Genomic DNA, 22134 nt, shown 5'->3' on the forward strand with positions numbered 1-22134 from the left:
TTGGTTCCGCTGGAAGCGGTGCCCAATGGGAGTGCGAGATGTGCCCACGTCAGGAGTGATCGGGCAGAAGGTGCTTCCTTGGGCTGTGAGAGGGGAAGTGACCCTGGAGGAGGTGGGGACTCCCCTGCACTTGCTTCCCTGGCCCAGACCCGCCCTGGGACTGAGACCCTGAGGGCCAGGCGGGTAGCAGGGACTGTGCCCTGACCCTGTGCCCTGACCCAGGCCTGTGTGATGTCCCCTCCTGAGGATAGGCCCGGGGCTGGCTGAGGGATCCCGAGAGACCTGATCAGGACGTGCCCATTTTTATGATTAGTTATACCTAGACCCATGCGTGTTTTATTGTTCAACTTGATTCACATCAGGAGTATATTAGATTTCAGGCAGCCCCACAGGATGCATTAAATACAGAATGCTGGGACCCAGCTGGGCTCTGTGAAGGTTCATGTTAATATTCAGGGCACAGCATGTTGAGACCTGAGCACCTGCTGCTTTAGAATCCTATCCTATGGCCCTTGTGTGGTGGCCTAGCAGCTAAACTTCTTGCCTTGAACGTGCCACTGTCCCATATGGTTGCTAGTTCTAATCCCGGCAGCCTCAATTTCCATCAGGCTCATTGCTTGTGGCCTGGGAAAGCAGTCAAGGACTGCCCAAAGCCTGAGGACCCTGCACCTGTGTGGGAGACCTGGGAGAGGCTCCTTGCTCTTGGCTTTGGATCAGCCCAGCTGCAGCGATTTGTGGCCACTTGGTAAGTGAATCATCAGGTGGAATATGATCCTTTCTGTCTTTCCTCCTCTGTGCATATTCGACTTTCTAATCAAAAAAATTCTTAAAAAAAAAAAAAAGGAATCCTGGAGTCTGGGCCCCTCTGCCCTCCTCTCAGCTCACCCCCTATCATTTCCTCCTCTCCTTTGGTTCTCCCCTCTTCCTCCCAGTCCTGAACTGGGCACTAGCAGGGTCCCTCTCCTGCCACCCAGGGACACTTATTCCCACTGTGGTCAGCTGCCTCGCTGATGTGTCAGGGTGATCATTGCTTCACGAAAACAGCCCAGCAACAGCATTTGCTGTGGTGCATTGGGTTAAATGTCATTTGCAAGGTCAGCATCACATATCCCGGGGCTTCTTGAGTCCAGTTTGTTCTGCTTCCACCCACCTTCTTGTTGATGTGCCTGGGGAGGCAGCAGAAAATCCCCAAGGGATTTCTCACTCACTGGTTCACTCTCCAAAGGGTCAGTATGTCCTGGGTTGGAGCCAGGAGCCCACAGCTCCATCTAGGCCTCCATGTGGATGCAGGGACCCAAGCACCAGGTCCATGTTCCCCTGCTTTCCAGGTGGGCGAGCAGCGAGCAGGGCAGTCAGGAGTCACACAGGTGTTCTCATCTGGGGTGCTTGGATTGCAGGTGGCAGCTTACCCTGCTCAGCGCCACAGTGCCTTCCCTGACCCTGCCTTTCATGTAAATAAACAAAAAGCAAAAAATACACCTTTCCATGACCCACTCTGCTGGCTTCATTTCACTTTAGGGAAACCTCTAGAATGTAGGGCCCATAAGCATAGAGACTTAAGGCTGTTGGTCAAAGTTGCAACTCCAGCACACAGAGTCATCTTTGCTGACAGTAGGCACTCAATTAATTCAAAGACCTGAACAAGATTATATTGGGGTCTAATTGTCTCATGTGACAATCATAAAATAAATAGTGCAGCAAACATTGGAGAAGGTTTTGTCTCATGGGAGGAGTGTTCACTAGAGTTCACAAATCCCTCCAGCAAGGATGACACTTCCTGGGGTGTCAGGTGCACACTGGAGTATGAGTATTGCTAGCTTTCCATTCCTGCATCACAGGTTACCACACCTGGTGACTCAGAACCACACTCCTTCCTTGTTCATTTCATGTCAGACTCCAGGCCTGGTGTGGCCTTGCTCTCTGGGCAGGCTCTCACAGAGCTGAGTTGGTGTCTTGGTGTTGGAGTCCTCCTCCAGCCTCCTTGGAGCTTGGGGCAGAGTCCAGCTCCGTGCAGGTGGAGGCCTGGAGTCCTGTTTGTGGGACAGCTGTCAGGGTGCAGGGGGAAGCTTCTCCCAGCCCCAGGGCGCCACCTTCTCTGCCCCAGGGTCCTCCAGAGTCAGGGGCTTGCCGTGAGAGGGGCATGTGTTACACTGAGCCCCTCCCAAGCTGAGTCCCTCTCTTTAAATTGGTCACAATTCCTCTAACTCCCCTACTCCTGTGTACAGATTCAAGGCTTATTTCTTAAATTTCCAGCTCCCACATGAAGGTGAACATGAGGTATTTGTCTCATTTTGTGGCTCATTTTACTCAGCATGATGTCCTTCAGTTCCAACCATGTTGATGCAAATGAAAGAACATCACTCTATCACTGCTTTTTTTATAAAATCATTTTTTATTACAAAGTCAGATATACAGAGAGGAGGAGAGACAGAGAGGAACACCTTCTATCTGATGGTTCACTCCCCAAGTGACCACAACAGTGGAGCTGTGTCACCCCGAAGCCAGGAGCCAGGAATTTCTTCCAAGTCTCCCATGTGGGTGCAGAATCCCAAGACTTAGGGCTGTCCTTGAATGCTTTCCCAGGCCATAAGCAGGGAGCTGGATGGGAAGCTTGGCTGCTGGGATGGAACAGGCATTCAACAAGCTGAGGGCTTATCTGCTAGGCCACTGCTCCCTGGCCAAGGCATCACTCTTTGTATAGCTGAACAGTATTCCATTGTGGTGCATACTGTATTTTCTCTATCCATTTTTCTGACGATGGATATCTTAGTTGCTTTCACATCTTGACCATTGTGAGCAGTGCTGCTGTACGCTGTGGAGCAATTCCACTGTGACACAATGAGTCATGTCTTTTGTTGTGTGCCCAGGAGTACAATTGCTGGTTCATGTGGAAACTGCTGTTAAAAGATTTTGAAAAATCCCCAAACTGTTTTCCATCATGGTTGTCCTAATATATGATCCCAACAGCATTGTATTCGATTTTCCCTTTTCTCATACCCTTGCCTGCATTTGTTAAAAACCAGACTAAACCCAACCCAACCCAACCAAACAAAACCATACCAGCCAATCAAGGAAACATATGAGGAAAAGATCTAATAGTCAGGTCTGATAATAACTGTAATGAACAATGTATGGAAAATGTTCAACAGGACCAGATGTCAGGGGAATGCAAACCAAACCCCCAAGGAGATGTCGCCTGGCCCTGTCAGAATGGCCCTTACTGAGTGAGAGTGACAGCCATGTGTATCTGCACGCAGGGAGAACGCAGTCCTTTGAAAGGCTCCCCAGAAAGGACAGACCAACCCAGAGTAACCTCAGGGCCAGCTGATGGAGACCTTCAATTCATTTTTAAAATCCTTTCCCAGTGGCATCTACATCAGCAGTTGATTGAATACTGGGCTGTGTGCAACTGCCCAGGCCACTATAGGATCAGGCTGCCTGGCCTTCCCTTCCTTAGACATTCGAGTGAGTTCAGGTTGAAAATGCAAGGTCAGATAGATTCTTTTGAACAGTAATGACTGCTTTTTTTTACCCTTTGGCTAAATTCAAGTGTCGAACAGTGATGAAATGCACCCTGATGAAGCATGACCATTCTTATATCTTGAAGCCAACGGACATGTTTATCATATTTATTCCTATTAGAGTCACTAAATTGCAATAACTCAGGCTCTTTGGAAGCTATTTTATTTATTATGGCACATAACAAATTTTCCATAATTTAGTACCTGGAAGCAAGAAATAAACAAATGTTTATTGTCTTCCACTCTTTTATGTAGAACTGTTCATGTGTTTATTTTCATCTACTTGGTACAGCTTCTGCTGCTCCTCTCCCGGATGCCACAGCAGCTGGAGCTGGGCCAGGCAGGAGTCAGGTGCCCAGGATAAGGCCCAGGCCTCCCTGGTGGGTGCAGGGTTCCCGGTCTCCAAGCAGGAAGCTGGGTCCCAAGTGGAGCAGCCAGGAGGCAAATGGGGCTCTGAGGTGAGATTGGGAGTCCCAAAGGGAGTGGATCACACTTCTGCCCTCTGCCTGCCAGGCCCCTGGTTTCTGGCAGGGAGTTTGACTGAGGCTTCTGCTCAGACTGTCCCAGTGGAGCTAAGAGCCAGGGCTGCCCCATCTGGACTGGGCAGGCAGGGCTGCCCTGTGGCGCCCTCTTGTGGCTGGTGGGTGGAAGAGGCCTCGGGTCCTTTCTTCAGGGCTGTGTGTGCCAAGGCAGAATTTGTTTCTAGATCTGGTGCAGGAATGAAAAAGAAGGGGGGATATCTATCTATCTATCTATCTATCTATCTATCTATCTATCTATCTATCTATCTATCTATCGAGAAAGAGAGAGAGAAACGTCCTGAACCAGAATCCATGCTAGGCTAGCCTCACACTCAGAATTTGTACTTGAAGTCCCAAGTATTCTGATCTACACACACACATAATTATTGCATGTGTTTCTGGACTCTGTAGCATTATAATGTATGTGTGGAGTGTGTACTGATCCATATGGTCAATTATGATTTCCATGTCCTTTTCATTACATTATCTTCTCTTTATGTTTTGAAGATTTATTTCTGTATTGGAAAGGCAGAGTTACACAGGGAGAGTGAGAGCTGCACAGGCTGACACTGACCAGGCCAGAGTCAGGAGCCTGAGCCTTCATCCAGCTCTCCCCCGTGGGTGACAGGGATCCAAGCACTTGGGCATCTTCCATTACTTTCCATGACACAGCAGGAAGCTGGAGGAGAGATGGAGCAGCCGGGACTCGTAGTGGTGCCCATGTGAGATGAGTCCTGGGAGCTCTGCCTGTTGCCCTGCAGTGCTAGCTCCTGTTTGCTTGTTTAGCGTCCACATAAAAGGGTGAACAGAGACATCTGTGTTCCACGTCTGACTTCATTTAGCATAAATGTCTTTCAGCTCTATCCATTATGTCGCAAATGATATTATTCATTTTGACAAAGACTTCTTTGTTTGAAAGAGTTACAGAGAGAGAGAGAGAGAGAGAGAAGAGGGAGAGAGGAGAGGAGGGTAAGAGAGACATATTGTTTCATCTTTTGCTCACTTCCCAAAGAGCTGCAGTGGCGAAGCAGGGTGGGTCTCACACTAGGAGCCAGCAGCTTCTTCTGGGTCTCCCACATTAGTGCAGCACCCCAATCACATCGGTCATCTCCCACTGCCTTCCCAGGAGTATTAGCAGGGAGCTGGATCAAAAGCAGAGGATCCGGGACACAAAGCAGCACCTGAATAGGATACCAGCATCACAGGCAGAGGCTTTACCCACTGCACAAACTGGGCGCTTATCTCTCATCTTTTGATAATCATCCATCAAACTGCATGAATTGATATCTTATTGCTATTCTCCTCTTCCTCAGATTAGTAGGTCATTTTGTCATTTGAATATTAGAAATAAATCTTATAATGTGGATCCTGGATTTGTCACTGGACATCTCTGAGACCTGATTTTTTTTTTAAAGATTTATTTTTATTATTTTTCATTGGAAAGGCAGATATACAGAGAGGAGAGACAGAGAGGAAGATCTTCCGTCCAATGATTCACTCCCCAAGTGAGCGCAACGGCCGATGCTATGCCGATCTGAAGCCAGGAGCCTCTTCCGGGTCTTCCACGCAGGTGCAGGGTCCCAAAGCTTTGGGCTGTCCTCGACTGCTTTCCCGGGCCACAGGCAGGGAGCTGGATGGGAAGCGGGGCAGCCAGGATAGAACCGGCGCCCATATGGGATCCTGGGTGTGCAAGGCGAGGACCTTAACCACTGCTCCCCCACAGTGATTTTGTTTTAAAACCTGGGGAGCAGTTGCTTCTTTCCCCACATCAACTGCATCAAATCAGTTCTTACATCCTTGTTTCTGAAAGTGGTGGTCTGTGGAGCCACAGCAGCGTGAGTATAACAAGTTCAATGTCGTGATTGTTGTCCCATCATCTTTAATTGGGTGTTAGATCTGCTACAGTATGAAAGGATTCAGTGACGATGGAGAGCTGGTGGGCCTGAAGGCCTGGGTCAGGAACACAGGGTGTGCCCTCCACATTGGCCTCTCCAGTGGTACTCGTGTTGCCATTCATGCTTGAGTTCCTTGTATGAAAGGCACTGGCTGGAAAGCACACAGTCTGCCAGCACCATGTTCATGCTGGCAATGTTTGTCCTCTTTACGTTGATGTACTTATTTAAGTGAAGTTCTGGTTGCTGAGTCCTGTGGATGTTTGGCCATGAGCCGCTGGCCCGATGTGGGATGTGCAGACACTTTCCCCATGGGGAGGCCCGTCCCTCTTTCCTCTGCCGTAGGAGCTGCTGTGTGGACACAGCCCCGGGGTCTATTTCCTCCATTGCCTCTGGGTTTGGGGTCCTGTGGGAGAAGTCTGTGCCCCAGTCCCCACCAGACTGTGTCCCTCTCCACGTCCTTCTGCCAGGTTCCAGCTGCAGGTGTGACACTGAGGTCTTCAGCTCACATGGAGATGCTCAGGAGCGGGTGATGCTGCTCCACACTGTGTCCCCTGTGGGGTCTGGTTCTCCCAGTGCTGCTCACTGACGACAGTGTCCTTTCCTCCTGGGGCTGTGGCTTTGTACAAAATGAATTTCACAAGGATGTGGTTACCTTGGCACAAATAGAAAATCAAGTAAGCAGCAGCAGAAAACAGCAGCCAGTCTCCTGCAGGTGCTGTGTCCTTGATGTTCTGCCTGGGAGTGAGCAGCAGAGGCAGGTGCTGCTTCCTGCAACACTTACTGGTCAACCACGGGTTTGGGAGTGGCCAGGTCAGCTCCCAGCCTGGAGCTTCTGTTCTGGAGAAATCCCAAGGTGTCTGCATCAGGGACAATCCTTGTGATTGCTTCCATAGGGGGCTGCCTGAGGGAGAGGGATGGGGAATTCTTGGGGTGTGTGTGCCAGTGCAGACCCAGCCTGGGGCACAGCCTGGGTGCAGGTCAGGGTCAGCGGGCTGGAGCTCTGTGTGGGGCATTTCCTGCAGCTTGGTCTGCCCCCTACACTCTCTCATGTGTGACCCAGCTTCATGGTCAGGCAGCTCCTGTGGCCTCGGCACTATGGGAGGGCATGACTTGTGTGTCACAGCCAGATAGCCATGTCCAGCTGATACATATGGGAGCGTAGGACAGGTATGTCCTCTAAAATGGCGTCTCCCATGGAGGACGAGTCCCTTCTGGTCCCCTGTGGCAGTGTGTGCAGTGTGGGAAGAATTGCTCATGATTCCTGTTCTAGTGCTGGTGACCTTTACAAGTCCCTCTCTCCGGGGACAGGCCCCTAGGATGTGCTCCCTCCCCAGGGCTGGGAGGAGAACAAATGGATCAGGAACTCAGCATGGAGATCCTCGTCCAGGAGGGTGCCTGTGGTGAGGGTGGTCATGGCAGAGACCAGCTAATGGCATGGAGAGCAGGCAGAGGCAGTCATGGTCTGACCCAGGGTCTCAGAATGCAGAATTTCCTCTTGAAAGAGGATGCACTGAGGGCTGCGCCCTGGCTGTGTCTGTGCTATATAGGGCCTGGCAGACATAGAGTTTCAGCTTGTGGCAGCCTGTGGGAGCAGCTGTCTGCAGGGGCAGGAGGACGCAGTTCAGCCTGGGAGCTGGGCAAGGCAGTGCCTGGGACCTCCTTGGCTTGGGGCTTTCCAGGCAGGGCAGGGCCAGCTCAGGCTGTCCAGGGTTGCTGCTCTGGGCCATCTGTGCCCCTGGCCTCCTGGTGTGCTGTGCAGGTAGGAGGGGCTGGTTCAAGATTTTGGAGCGAGAGGAAGCTGAGTGCAGTGCAGGGCGGGGCTGGGCAGGATAGGCATGGCCTGTGAGTGGCAAGTTGAGTCCCAGCAGAAGGAGGGAGTGTGACTCTGTGTGGGCCTAGAGGACAGGGCTGAGCCCTGAGGACATGTGGGGGCTGCTCTTTGATCTCGTCCTCCACCCTGAGGCCCTCTGCTCCCTTGCTCTGTTGGTGACAGCAATGGCAGGGTTCCATGTGGATTGAGGTGTGGTGAAGGAGCCAGGGGTGATAAAGGGGGTAATAGGAGTGCTCATGGGGCATTAGCATCCTCCTGGCAAGGGCTGAATCTGAGTTTAGAGATACTAAGAGAGGGGGAGGTCCTGAGGTGATAAAAAGCTCCCTGTAACATTGGTTCTGTCCCCTGCAGCCTGTCTGTCCCAGATGACCAGCAGGTAGCGCCATCCGGCCATGCCAAGTGAAATCCTAGCAGTCCACGGTGTCTACTCCTGTGTCCCTTGGTTCCACTGAGGCCGACTACCATCTGCAGAGAGGGGTCTGAGTTCACCCATGCTGTAATCTCACCAAAAACATCCTGGACACTTCAATTTCTTAATTTCCTTATTGGAAAAAAAAAATGGGGAACGTATTGTTGCAGTTTGGGTAAAGCTGTTGCCAGGTTCCCATATAGACAACAATTTTTATTCCTTCTACTCCATTTCCAGTCCAGCTCCCTGTTATGGTCTGGGGGAGCAACAGAGGATGGCCCAAGTCCTTCAGCCCTGCACCTATTTGGAGACGGTGAAGAACTTCCTGGCTCCTGGTTTCAGGTTGACTCAGCTCTGTTCATTGTGGCCCCTTGGTGAGTAAACACTGAATTCCATCTGTCATTTTCTGGTTGCGAATTTACCTCTTAAAAATAAAATAGAGCCTGGCGTCGTGGGCTAGCATAGTGGCTAAAGTCTTCACTTTGAATGTGCCGGGTTCCCATTTGGGCGCTGGTTCTAATCCTTGCAGCTCAGCTCTCCATCCAGTTTCTTGTTTGTGGCCCGGGAAAGCAGTCAAGGACGGTCCAAGGCCTTGGGACCCAGCACCCATGTGGGAGACCTAGAAGGAAGTTCCTGGCTCTTGGCTTTGGATCTGTGCAGCACCAGCCATTGTGCTCACTCGGGTAGGGAATCATCGGACAGATTTTCCTCTCTTTGTCTCTGCTCCTCTCTGTATATCTGACTTTGTAATAAAAATAAATACATCTTTAAAAAATAAATGTTTATAAATAATCTTAAGAAGAAAAAAAATAAAGTCCTGCCAGGCTTGTGATGCAGTGGGTTAAGATTCCTCTTGCAATGTGGGCATTCCATGTAAAGACAAAATAAAGAAAACCAAGCAATGACGTGGAATAAATTGCATTTCTCCATGTATCAGTGTGGATTCAGGAATTCACATTCGTGAGTGATTGCAACTATACCCTGTGGGTTATCCATGAAGTGTGTGTACTGTGTGTATGCTGGGAAATGTACATGATGACAGGCATCTCACTGTTGAGTCTGGAGGGGCAGGTGTGAGGGTGGGGCAGAGGCAAGGCTCTGCTGCCATGGTGACCAGGTGAAGGAGTCTGTGCAGGGACAGGGACCAGAGGGTCCAGCAGAGCAGGAGGGGCTGGTCTTGTGGCAGGAGTTTCTGGGGCGGCAGGGATGCCTACCCTGAGAGGGGCCCTGTGGGGTATAGGATTAGGGTGAGCTGTGGTGTCAGGGGCCTGGGATCCTGGTGCTGAAGAGCAGGGTCAGTGCTCCTGGGCGGGGCGCTGTGGGGAGGCAGGACTGAGTGAGTGAGGAATGAATGAGGTGGACACGCAGGGATCAGCCCAGCAGCTGCCACTCCTGGTTCATTCTGTGTGTCGGGGAGAGGTCTCTGTCCTTGCTGCCTCCTGGTCCTTGCTGCTCCTTGGGACAGGCTCCTCCCAGGCCAGGCAGCAGTGGCAGAGAGCTCCAGGGTTCCCTGTGATGCAGCTTGAGCTGGGCTGGGAGCTCTGCCTGCAGCAGGAGTGGATGAGGGCCTGCCTGTGAGTGGGAGAGGACGAGGGTCCCTTGGAGGTCTATCTGGGGTCCTGGAGTCCAGGAAGGAGGAGGGAGAGAGTTTGTTCAGGCATCCTGCAAGATCCACCTGCTGCTGCATGCTGTTGTGTTTTTGCTCAGCGCTGCTGTCTCTCTCACCTTGCTGCAGGCATGTTGGATGTTTGAGACCCTGAGTTTGATTGACCCTCAACTCTCATCTGTAGTGCTCAGTTGTCTTCAGCCATAAACCTTTGCATGCTTGGAGGTTTTCCTTTTATTTGAATCAAACTTACAAGTGCTGATAGTTGAAAGAGCTAATTATTTTTCTTTTTTTTAAGGATTTATTTATTTATTGGAAAGTCAGATATACAGAGAGGAGGAGAGACAGAGAGGAAGATCTTCCGTCCAATGATTCATTCCCCAAGTGAGTGCAATGGCCGATGCTAGGCCCGAGTTAATTATTTTTCAAGATTTCTTCTGAGAGGCTGGCATTGTGGTGTAACATGAAAAGCTGCTGCCAGCAATGCCAGTGTCCCATGTGGCTGTTGAACAGAGTCCTGTGTGCTCCACTTCTCAGTCAGCTCCCTGCCCTTGTGCCTGGAAGAGCAGCAGAAGCTGGCCTGAGTGCTGGGACCCTGCAGCCATCGGGGAGAAGGAGGAAGCTGGTGGATCCTGCTTAAGCCTCTCCCTTCCCTGGTTTTGTGAGTGAACCAGTAGGTGTGAGATCTCTAACTGCCTCTTCCTTCTCTATATTCCAATAAAAAATAAATAAATAAAAGGAGCTTATCATGGCATGTAGTATCCTTGTGTCTTCTCAGTTTCTGCCTGCCCAGTGGCCACCACTCCCAGCACCTGAGCTGACCTTAGCCTTGGCTCCCTGACTCACACTCAGTGTCTTTCTGAGAGCCCCTGAGTGTCCACCTGCAGCCATAGTGGGCTTCACCGTGTAAGAGCTCCCGGTGTCTGTCATCAGCAGGAAGCCACTCAGCCTGCAGTCCACACTGTGCTGCACCTTCACCTTCTGGGTCAGGATTCCCTGCTTTGGTCATGTTGACTTGCAGACTGGGGACAGTACAACCTCAACCACTCTCCCAGGCTGTCTGAACTGCCAGTGAGTGTGGGTGATCTGTGTGAGCAGACACTGGTTAGTCACAGGCTCAGGTGTAGCCACGGGAGGAAGGGAAAAGAAAGATGCACGTGATTCTGCTACAACTCTGCTTCTCATTGTAAGTTATTTGAGAGAAGAGTGACAGAAAGACAAAGAAAGTCAGATAGCAACAGGGTGAGATGTGTGTGTGGGGGGGGTGGTTTTGTGTGTGTGTGTGTGTATGTTAGAATGAGAGAGAGTGAGAGAGAGAGAGAATGCTCTTCCATCTACTGTTCACTCCCCAAATGGATATAAAACCTGGGGTTGGTCCAAACTGAATCCAGGAACTCAGAACTCCAACCAGGTCTCCCACAGAGCTGTCAGGAGCATGAGCACTTGGGTCGTCTTCTGCTGCTTTCCCAGGCACTGCAGCAAGGAGCTGGATCAGAAGCAGAGCAGCCAGAATGTGAGCCAGCTCTCTGCTCTGGGATGTTGGCTTCACATGCAGGAGCTTAACCAGCTGCACCAAACCTCCTTCTCCTGGGACAGGTTCCCATCTCTTACAAAACCTTTGCTGCTTTCAGATCACAATTAGCTGTGCCTCACATCCTGCTATGTCCTAATTTTCAAGGAGCTGTGCTGATGTCTGAAAACCTTTTTCTCTCCTTTGTCCTCAGACTTGTCCTCATTATGCTGACTTGGTACTGTTGACCAGGATCAACAGTGAAGGGAGTGAAGCAAAGAGCAGCTGCTGAGTGAATCTTAGCATGGCCCTCACGTGTCAGCTCAGTCACAATTCCAGGGGAGTAAATCCCTTTGGACTCTTCTGGCATCAGGAAGTGGTGCCTGTGATGACAACTCCTGACCCTGTGGCTGCCTGAGAGCTGGCGGCGTGGGTGGGGTTGATAGGTGGGTCAGTAAATAACCCTCATGCTCTCAGCCAATGTAGAAACTCATTTGTTTTATCAAGTATTTCTCCGTTGTGTAGGTTTATTGGATTAAAATATCTGAAAAATCTGATTCTGAGAGTTTTTCCCCCTTAATAGTTGCTTCATTTTAAAGTTTCATTTTTATCCTAAACAAATTAATCTTCTATCACTGAAAAGTCACAGAGAGAGAGAGAGAGAGAGAGGTGGGGGGGGGGTTTGGGGAGAAAGGAGAAAGACAGAGATAGGCAAATGGGGAGAGATCCTCTATCTGCTGGTTCACTCCCCACATGCAGTAGCCAGCGCTGGACCTCTCTGAATTCTGAGTCCAACCCTCCATCTTGGTCTCCCCTGTGGGTGGCCCAGTGCTTGAAGGACCATGTGCTGCTCCAGGGTGTGCGTTAACAGGACACTGGACTGGATGCTGAGCACTGCACTGCAATGTGGGATGCAGCTTTAACAGTGCTGACTTAATTGTTGTGTTTTTGTGCAATAGCTGTTCCTTCTTTTATTTTGGATTAACACATCGAATTTTTCAGTATATGTTATTTTCATGATAATTTTCTTTGTTTCTTTTACTGTCTCTCTCTCTCTTCCTTCTCCCCCCCCCCACCCCCATCTTCCTTCTTTCTTGCTTTATTTCAGAAAGGCAGAGTTACAGAGAGAACAGGACACAAAGATCTCCCATCCACTGTTTCACTCCATAAATGGCTGCAACAACCAGGGCTGGGCCAGGCTAGGCCAGGAGCCTAAGATATGTCCTGAGTGAATGACACAAGTACTTGAGCCATCTTCTGGTGCTTCCCCAGGCCATGAGCAGGGAGCTTGATTGAAGTGGAGCTGTCAGACTTTAGGATTTGAATCAGTGCCCAAAAGGGAGGCCCCTACAGCAGTTTCTTCAGACCCTTTTGGTTTGTATAGAGTTAGTAGTAAAATCTCCCTTTTTCTTTTTTTAAGGATTTGTTTATTTTTATTGTAAAGTGAGATTTACAGAGAGTCTGAGAGGAAATATCTTCCATCAGCTGGTTCACTCCCCAAGTGGCAGCAACGGCTGAAACTGAGTTGAACCAAAGCCAGGAGCCAAAAGTTTCTTCTGTGTCTCCATGTTTGTTCAGGGGCCCAATGATTTCAGCCTGAATTACCAGGCCACAGGAAAAGAGGTGGATGGGAAGCTGAGCAGCTGGAACATAAACCAGCGTCCATAAAGTACCCTGGTGTTTGCAATGTCAGGACTTTAGCCATTAGTTGCGCCATGTTCTCTTTCCTGTTTGTTAAAGCTTATTTATTTTTTATTAGAAAGCCAGATTGTACAAGAAAAAAAGAGATCTGTATCTTCCCTCACTAAATGGTGCACTGGCCATAGCTGAGCTAATGTGGAGCCAGGAACCAGAGCTTCCTCCTAGTCTCCCACTCAGGTGCAGGTTTGCAGGCTTTTGGGCTGTTCCTGTCTGCTCTCCCAGGCACAAGCAGGGACTGAGGGGGAGGTGGAGTAGCAGGAGCATGAACCAGTGTCCATGTGGGATGAGGTGCTTGAGGGTGGAGGATCAGCCAGTTGAGCCAATGTGCTGGACCAGTAATGTCTCCATTTTCATTTCTGATTCTACTTATCTTACTTATCTGAGCTTTTCTCAAAGCTTTTGCTTTTGGTTTGGTTTTGGTTAGTCTGGTTAAATATTTGTCTATTTTATTTAAAACCAACCTATATTTTTGTTTACTTTCACATTTCCTTCATTTCACTTTCATTTATTCTGATCTGTCTCCTCCTGCTAATCTGGGATTTGGTTTGTTCTTGTTGCTCTGTGAACAATGACCTTGGTACTTTTATTGGAATCACATTGAATCTGTAAATTGCTTGGGGCACCATGGACATTTGGATCATATTAATTCTTCTCATTCAGAATCCTGAAAGATTTTCCCCATTGTTTGTGTCTCATGTTCTTTCATTGAAGTTGTGTGACTTTCACTGTCAAGATCTTTCACATCCTTGGCTAAACTCACCCCAAGGCATTTCACTTGTTATAGCTGTTGTGAATGGGAAGACCTGGTTCACACAGGGGCTGAAGCACATGTTCTCATGTGTCTGCCTCTCAGAGATGTGAAGTTCAGCTTCCCCAGTTTCTGAGGGAGCAGGAGCGTCTCCTATCAGATCCCCCAGGAAGGATTCTGGGCTCCTGTCTGATCTGCTGCAGCCAAAAGCCTGAGGAAACCAGAGCTGGGATTGAATTATGGCAAATGTCCTCCAAATAAAAACAACTTTTCCCTGTGAATGTCTGTACCCTTTATTTATTGTCGTAAATGTTTATTCTCTTGCTTATTCAGTATTATAAATTCTTTAATAGTTCCCTATTATTTTTAGTTTTCAGTGGATGAGGCCATCCTAAGGGCACATGAGGGAGACAAAACTGCCCTCACTTGTTCCTGGGAAGTGAGCCAGTGGAAGGGAGCCTATCGTGGGTCTGTCAGTCTCCATCTGCCAAACAGACGAACATAAACTTTGACAAGAAAGACTCTGCAAGGAAAGCTCCATGGACACCTCTAAGGAAGGGTCGGGAAGAGCCCCTGGACTGGCCATCTGCTGAGAGGGGCTGCAGCCCAACTCCACTGGGACACAGAGGCCCTGACATCAGGATCCTTGTAGACCTTGTGCTCATCTGGCTGCCCCTCTGTGACCTTGGTGTACACTGCAACAAGAAGTACAATTTCTGCCTGGGGTCTGGGAGTTTTTACAGAACATGATCCAACCTGGGAGGAACACTGTGGAAAACCTCAACGTTGTAGCCACTGCAGTCAGAAGAGCAGGTGACCAAGGTGGGAGTTGAGGGCAGCTGGTTTGGGAGGTGAGGGCAGTGTCAGGGATGGGCCTGGAACCTGCGGGTTGGACACTAACTGCAGGTGTTCCTGCCAGGATTCAGGGCAGGACTGCTAGTTGGTGTCAGAGAAGCAGACACCTCCTCGGAGAGAGGAAAAGCCCCTCCCTCACTGACCCATAGAAAGAAGAATTCTGAGGGAGAGTCAGGAAGTGAACCTTGTCTCCTCTGGAGCAAACAGAAGCATTTCCGTCACACCTCAGAGCTGCTAAATGCAGGACACCCAGGCTGTCAGCATGAACAGAAGTCCTGGAGCAGGCCCAAGGTCAGGGTCAAGGGTGTGAGCTGTGCCCTCTGTGCCCAGCAGCAGGGCTGTGGTTCCCAGCTGGGACCAGCCAGGGTGAGGCCATGGATTCTGCTCCTGGCTGTGCAGCCTCAACCAGGTTCTCTGCATTTCCTCTGCCTTCATCAGCTACAGTGTGACACAGCCAAGGGAAGGGTAACTTAGCAACTCCTGGATTTCACTGTGGGTTTCAAGGCGTGAGAATCTGTGTGGGGCACCATGTGAGGCAGCAGGCTCCTGGGAAGTTTTGTGTTCTCAGCTGTGTGCTCTTCCTGAACCTTCCTCCTGCTCTGCCCCACCAGGAGAGAGGGTACTGTGTATCTCCAATGTCCTGTGTCATCAGTAACCAGCTGTGCCCTTTATTTAACCCTTACTGAGAACCATGGACATAGGTGTGAGCACTTGGCACAGGGGTGGAGATGCAACTTGGGATGCCCAATCCCATCTCAGTGCTCAGTTGGAGTCCTGGCTCTACTTTCTGCCAAATGTCCACCCAGTGCACGTTCTGGGAGGCAGCAGATGATGCATGAGGACCCCTGGACTGAGTTTGTGTTCTGGGCTTTGGCTTGCCCCACTCCCAGCTGCTTGGACTTTTGTGGAGTGAGCCAGGGGATAGCGAGTACTCTTCATTTCACAAAGATGAAAAAAAATCTTTAAATAAATAAAAATAATTTTTGACTCCTACCACATCTTGTGGTGCTCTCTGCTCAAGGGCCTTGGGCTTCCCAATTGTGGGTGACAGTGGGGTTCATCGCTAGGCTTTCAGAGAACTCAATGCACCTTTGACCTTGGCTGTGCCATGTCTGGATGTGAACACTAGGAGCTGAAACATCACAAGCTGAGACTGTCATGATTGCCCCTTCCCCCAGCTAAACAGGAAGGTGCCCAGTGTGGGTGGGTTCTCCTTGGGGATTATATAGGTGACTTGGACTTGGGACTCCCTGCCCTGCCCAGCACGTTGTTAACAGTCCTGCCCATCACAGCAGCCCCAGGACAGTCAGAGGTCAGGATGGAGGTGTGGCTCAGAAATGGGTGCATGTGTTTGCCATCTCATAAGCCGGAATACCCTGAGTGAAACCACTCTAAGCTATGCCGCATGTACCCAAGTTTCTGCCAGAGTGGCCTCTCACTGTGTAGGTCCCGGGGCCCAGGTGTGCTCATGTGACCACCCATCAGGGGAGGCTGAGGTCCAGGTGAGAATCCTGTCTCCCCTCCTGCTGCCAGATGTGACCTGGGGTGGCACTGTCAGCACTCACCTGAGCCACGCACAGATGCCCTGCACAGTCTAGACTGTCCCAGCCCTCCCTGCTCCCACGGGAACCCCTAGCACATCTGTGTCTCACATTGACCACAGCACTGCAGCTTGTCAAGCAGTGGGCTTGGTTCCCCACTGAGCTCTCCATGTCCAAGGCTTGGTGCTGTGCACACTCTCATCACAGCCACTCACTTCCTGCGTGCCCCATCTCCATTTCTGACTACAGATGTGGTCCATGTGGAGCTACCTCCCCGGGGTGTCTTCAGTACAGAGACTTACCCTCATCCCCGACTCATGGTCACTACCAACCCCACAGTGTCACTTCTCACCGATGTCCTGGCTCCTGCACTGAATGCCGGGGCAATTCCGTTGGGATCTACCCTCCCATGTCAACCCTCTCTCACAGTCATGCCATCCCCACTGACACAGCCTGAAGCCCTGGGTGTCCTCCTTGCCTCCTCCTTCTCATTCCCTTGATGCCGTCCAGAGGAAGTGCTGTGTATCCATCTGCAGAAGGATCCAGAATCTCTTTCTCTCCCACTCTGCCCATGCCCACACCCACACAGTGACTGGTATCCCTGCCTGGACACTGCAGGAGCCCCGAGGGCTTTTTCTCCAGCCTCACAGTCTCTCAGCCACATCCTCACGCAGCAGCCAGGGTGGTCCCTGGATAGGAGAAGGTGCACACATGTCCGTCCTCTGCTCAGAGCTGTCCCGTGGCTCCCACCTCACTCAGAGTCAGGGCTGAGCCTTCCAAGTGTGTTTTCTCCTGCTGGATGGTGGTGCTCTGATCCAGCATTCCTGATGGCTCCCTGCTCTGTGTGCAGACTAGTTCTTGCCAAGGGCATTTGCACTGGCCATCCCCTGCCTGCGCAGTACCTGCCTACATACTTTTGCTGGTAAGCTATTGTGTCCTTCCAACCTTCCTCAGGACAGTGCACACTGATCATGGTGGTGAGACAGCCACTGCCCCAGCCCTCACACTCACTCTGGACCAACTTGCCCTGCACTGGGTCTGGCTCACAGTAGGGTGATCTTAGTACTGAGTGTGTTGTACCTGCCCTTCCAGACCCCGTGGTTCATTAGTGGAGTTTGAGACAGAGGCCGCCTGTGGCTGCTGCAGAGCGGCATCCTGTCTTGCTGATGTCCATGCAGCCTGTGCTTTCTCACAAGTGTCCTCTGCCCTCCTGCCTCCCTCCCTCTCTGACTCCTACACACACAGGCCTGAAGGCCACCAGAGCTCACACACAGGAAGAGCAGGTGCAATCAACTAACAACACTAAGGAACAAAATGGACAGGAGAAGACGGGAGCCCAGGGCTGACCCCAAGCCTTAGCTTTGACTGTCCTGGCCTCATGCAGCCACCACTGTTTGGGTCCATGAGATAGGACAGGCTGGCCACAGCTGAGTCGTGTGATGGCAGGCATTGGTGGGCACTTCTTATTAGAGAGATCAGGACACTGGGGCAGCTGAGCCGGGTCTGCAGTGACAATGGCAAAGCCTGATGGGCTGAGCACAGCCTGGGGACAGCCCCGTCCTCATGCAGGCCTCCCAGCTTCTCCTATCCCCTCCTTTAACAGACTGAACACAGCAAACGCATGCCTTCTGGAAGGTTTATGGTGCTTCTGTTTATTTTCTCTGTCCATTTTTTGGAATTTTCTTTAAATTTTCTCACTAACACCTCTGACAAGAATGAGAAAAATGATATGTTGTTCAGATTTGCACAGGGAAGGGAAAAGCTGCAGCATGTGCACCTGACTTGAGACAGGGATGGAGGTGCCCATGCTGGGCTGGGAGGGCCAGGCTCCCACCTCACACTGTGCCCACAGGAACACACTCAGATGCCTGTGCAGGAAGGGAGGGCAGGGCTTTTTGAAGACACAGGATGAGGACTTGAGCATGGTTCTATCCCTCTGTTCCAAACAAGACAATTGTCTCACACTACAGAAAAAAAAGGTGACAAATTCAGGTCATTACACATGGGTCAGGAATAGCCAAGCACATATGAAAATGTGCAAATGCAAGGAATTCCCCAGCCCCTTTGTTTCCCTTCAAACCCACCATCTCTCCCTGCTCCAGGCCCTCCAAGTCTCACCTTTCAAGCTGTGAGAGAGCAGTCAGAGCCATGGACACTGTCCCCACCTGGGAGAACCAATCAGGACTTGGTGAGAGTCCTTGGGGTGTGACTGAGACAGGAGCTACTGGGTGGGCAGGGCAGCTTCTCCATGGCCATCAGACCATGGCAAGGACCTTGGAGACTCTTCTACCCCAAAACACACCCCAGTGCTTACCTATAGTCCTAGTGTAGCTCCCTGCTTTCCCACCTGTGAGAGAAAACAAGTAGTGAGAGGCAGGGAGAAGGCAGGGCCTGAGGACCTGCCTAGCGGAAGCCCAGAGGACTGGCTCATCTCAGAGAAGATTCCAGAACTGTATCTGGCAGACCTAGGAAAGGGTCAGGAGGTGCCTCTCTTGGAGGTGTGTCCTCACCTGGGACCTTCCCCTGACCTGGGGCTGCGGGAACTCAGGTCCCCATGAGCAGTGTCATCCCTGTGGAGTGTTCCTCCCCACCTTTACTTGTGCTTCACACCAGAGCCAGTGTGAGCACCCAGGGCCCAGCTGGGGGTGCAGGTGTGTGTGCACTGTGTTTGCTGGGAACAGGGCAGTGGTACCTTTCCCCTGGGAGACAGCAGACTCAGACCCAGCCCTCACCCTGCCCTACCTGAGAGCTTCCTCCTAATCATCACAGCAGTGACCACAGCTCCAATGAGCACAGCTGCCACGAGGACCAGGCCAGCGATGACTCCCCACATGGGCACAGTGGGCTGAGGAGGCTCTGAGAGGGGAAGGGACAATAAGGGGCTTTGACACCCTGGTCTCAGCTCCGCCCTTGCTGAAGGCTCTGCCAGTTTCTGTCCTTCTTACCCCATCTCACGGTGAGGGGCTCAGGCAGCCCCTCATGGTATACGTAGCATGTGTATCTCTGCTCCTCTCCAGAAGGCACCAGCACAGCTGCCCACTTCTGGAAGGTTCCATCCCCTGCAGGCCTGGTCTCCACCAGCTCTGTGTCCTGGGTCAGGTCCTCCCCATCTCGCTGCCAGGTGAGTGTGATGTCCTTGGGGTAGAAGCCGAGGGCCCAGCACCTCAGGGTGGCCTTCTGGTCAGAGACTGGGTGGTGGGTCACATGTGCTGTGGGTGGGTCTGAGGGAAGATTTGGAAAATTCAGACCTTTCATGTTCTTCACCTGACACTAAATTTACACTCAGTGACCATCCTGAGAGTGGACAGGAGGACAGGGGTGGGGAAGCAGTGCTAACTCAGACCTGGCCTGGATAAAGACAATGGGATCATCTGTTGTCTGCAAAGATGTAGACAAAGAACCAGGTATGGTTCAGGCTGGGAGGACCCGGGTCTCTAAAGGGTTGAAATGGATTCGGTCTTGTCCTGAGTGGAGGCAGAGACTGAGAACCCTGAATCTTCCCAGTGCATTGGCTTGAGGTTGGGGACAGGCCTGGGAGGGGTCACAGCTCACAGGATCCAGAGGGAGTCCAGGGTACCAAGAGGATTCCTTTCAGAATTTTCTATGCCTGCATAATTCAGATTGCTCTTCCACCTGTGGAAAGTGTGGGTCTCTTTCTCTGGACCCAAAACCCTGGAGGACATCCCTGCTGCAGCCACGAGGAGAGCTGGACACAGGCCTGGGTCTCACTTTCTTCCCCTCCTCCACAGTCCAGAGGCAGCCCTGGGGTTGTTGGTGAGGGCAATCCCTACCTGCCCTGCGCACCTGTGCGCTGTAGTGTCTCCTGCCCCAACTCCAGGAATCTGCGCAGCCACTTTACACACTCCCCCTCCAGGTAGGCCCTGTGCTGCTCAGCCACATCCGCAGCCTCCCACTTGGACTTGGTGAGCTGAGCTTGCTTGTCCGCAGCGGTCCAGGTGCGCAGGTCGTCATTGAGGACAATGTAGTCGGTGCCATCATAGGCGGATTGCATGTACCCGCGGAGGAAGCGCCCATCTGCCCCGACCTTGCAGCCGTACACGTTCTGGATTGTGTGAGAGCCTGTCCCCGCCCATGGTCAGCCCTGGCCAGGCAGCTCCTCCCCCACCCTGACTGACCCGCGGGGATTTCCACTGAAACCGAAAATGCAACCTGTGCGTGTCCCGCGGCTCCTCCCGCCGAGGGTCTCCGCGGGCCGCGCAGTCTCAGGGTGGGGGGACCTCGGCCCCGGGCCCCTGAGCGCCCTGGGCGCACGTGGGGAGGGGTAGGGTCACTCACCGGCCTTGCTCTGATTGTAGCGGCCAGGCAGGGTGTTTAGGTCCATGCAGAAAATCTGTGTGGTGCTCTTAGCGAGCCGTGTGTGCCTGGCCAAGTACTCTGGCTCCACCTGCTGCATCCAAGGCGCCCGCGTTTCCACACTGGGGTTCTGGGCGTCGCTGTCGAAGCGCACGACCTGCGTGTCGTCCACGTAGCCCACGGAGATGAAGCGGGGCTCCCCGAGGCCGGGTCGGGACACGCCGGTGCTGAAATATCTCATGGAGTGGGAGCCTGAGGGAGAGAGGGGCTGAGACCCGGATTGACGCCCAACAGGAGTGGGATGCTGGGATCTTAAGTTCGCTGGGGGTGGCAGGGCAGTGTCCTTGGGGTTGCTAAACAGTAAAGGGTTAGTGGGGAAGGGTCTGGCGAGGGAGAGGGAGGGACAGCAGGCCCAACGTGGAGACAGCTTTCCTGGAGGCGTCTCCCTGGTGTCCTGTGTCACCTCCATGGGTTCTTTCCTTCTGGCCCCACAGAGTCCATCTCCCTCATGAGCTTTACTCACCTGTTTCAATCAGGGCCAGGGCTCCTGGGAACAGCAGGAGGAGGGTGCGGGGCACCATGGACCCCATCCTGGACTTCGGAGGAGACTCTGACTCAGGATCCTCCGTGCCAATTTTATAACCAGTTTGAGGCGGGGCTGATTGGCTCCTCTGGAAGTCGCTCGCCCAATGGGAGTGAGAAGCGTGCTCACCTCAGGAGTGTCCAGGAAGAAGGAGCTCAGGATGTGAGATGGGAAGTGACACTGTGAGCACTGGGCACCTGCTGCTTTAGAATCCTGACCTCTGCCTCTGTCCATACCTCCTTTCAGCCTCCCCCCTGTCATTTTTTCTTCTCCCTGTGGTCCCCCTACCCCATCTCAGACCTGAACCAGAGCACTAGCAGGGCCCCTCTCCTGCTACCCAAGGAAGCTGTTCCCACTGTGGTCAGCTGCCTTGCTGATGTGCGTCAGGGGGCTCATTGCTTCATGAAAACAGCTCAGCGGCAGCCTTTGCTGTGGTGCTGCGAGATAAGTACCACTTGTAAGGTCAACATCACACATCCTAGGTTATTTGGAGTCTAGGCTGTTCTGCTTGCACCCACCTTCTTGTTGATGTACCTGGGAAGGCAGCAGAAAATCCCCAAGGGATTTCTCACTCACTGGTTCTGTCCCCAAAGTCCACTATGTCCTGGGCTGAAGACAGAAGCCCACAGCTCCATCTAGGCCTCCATGTGGATGCAGGGACCCAAGCACCAGGTCCATGTTCCCCTGCTTTCCAGGTGGGCGAGCAGTGAGCAGGGCAGTCAGGAGTCACACAGGTGCTCTCATCTGGGGTGCTTGGATTGCAGGTGGCAGCTTACCCTGCCCAGTGCCACAGTGCCTTCCCTGACACTGCCTTTCATGTAAATAAACAAAAAGCAAAAAATGCACCTTTCCATGACCCACTCTGCTGGCTGCATCTCACTTTAGGGAAACCTCTAGAATGTAGGGCCCATAAGCATAGAGACTTAGGCTGTTGGTCAAAGCTGCAACTCCAGCACATAGAGTCATCTTTGCTGACGTAGGTACTCAATTAATTCAAAGACCTGAACAAGATTATATTGGGGTCTAATTGTCTCATGTGACAATCATAAAATAAATAGTGCAGCAAACATTGGAGAAGGTTTTGTCTCATGGGAGGAGT

General features: G+C 51.8%; 1 protein-coding gene and 2 pseudogenes across 1 annotated transcript; all 3 read right to left on the minus strand.

Annotated features, from left to right (window-relative positions):
- Nucleotides 1-22134, minus strand: part of LOC121167200 — a 188090-nt pseudogene that overhangs the window by 23661 nt on the left and 142295 nt on the right.
- Nucleotides 1-22134, minus strand: part of LOC121167178 — a 193429-nt pseudogene that overhangs the window by 2191 nt on the left and 169104 nt on the right.
- On the minus strand, nt 17798-21042 carry LOC121167198 (patr class I histocompatibility antigen, A-2 alpha chain-like). The gene is made up of 8 exons (XM_040996592.1): nt 20976-21042; nt 20435-20704; nt 19943-20218; nt 19084-19359; nt 18881-18994; nt 18453-18485; nt 18257-18303; nt 17798-17915 (listed from the first exon to the last, which is right to left on the minus strand). Exons 1-7 carry the CDS (start codon nt 21040-21042, stop codon nt 18260-18262), a joined length of 1080 nt encoding a protein of 359 aa, XP_040852526.1. The 3' UTR covers nt 17798-17915; nt 18257-18259.

Source organism: Ochotona curzoniae, unplaced genomic scaffold (assembly GCF_017591425.1).
Source record: "Ochotona curzoniae isolate NIBS_2020 unplaced genomic scaffold, NIBS_Ocur_1.0 patch345, whole genome shotgun sequence".
NCBI lineage: Eukaryota > Metazoa > Chordata > Mammalia > Lagomorpha > Ochotonidae > Ochotona > Ochotona curzoniae.

Excerpts from the sequence above, each read along its gene's own strand:
- LOC121167198 (XM_040996592.1), bottom strand. The coding sequence starts at position 21,042 with ATGGGGTCCATGGTGCCCCGCACCCTCCTCCTGCTGTTCCCAGGAGCC. Across the intron at positions 18,995-19,083 it reads GCCCCTCACCGTGAGATGGG|AGCCTCCTCAGCCCACTGTG; the intron begins GTAAGAAGGACA and ends TTCCCCTCTCAG. Across the intron at positions 18,304-18,452 it reads GAGCTACACTAGGACTATAG|GTGGGGACAGTGTCCATGGC; the intron begins GTAAGCACTGGG and ends TGGTTCTCCCAG.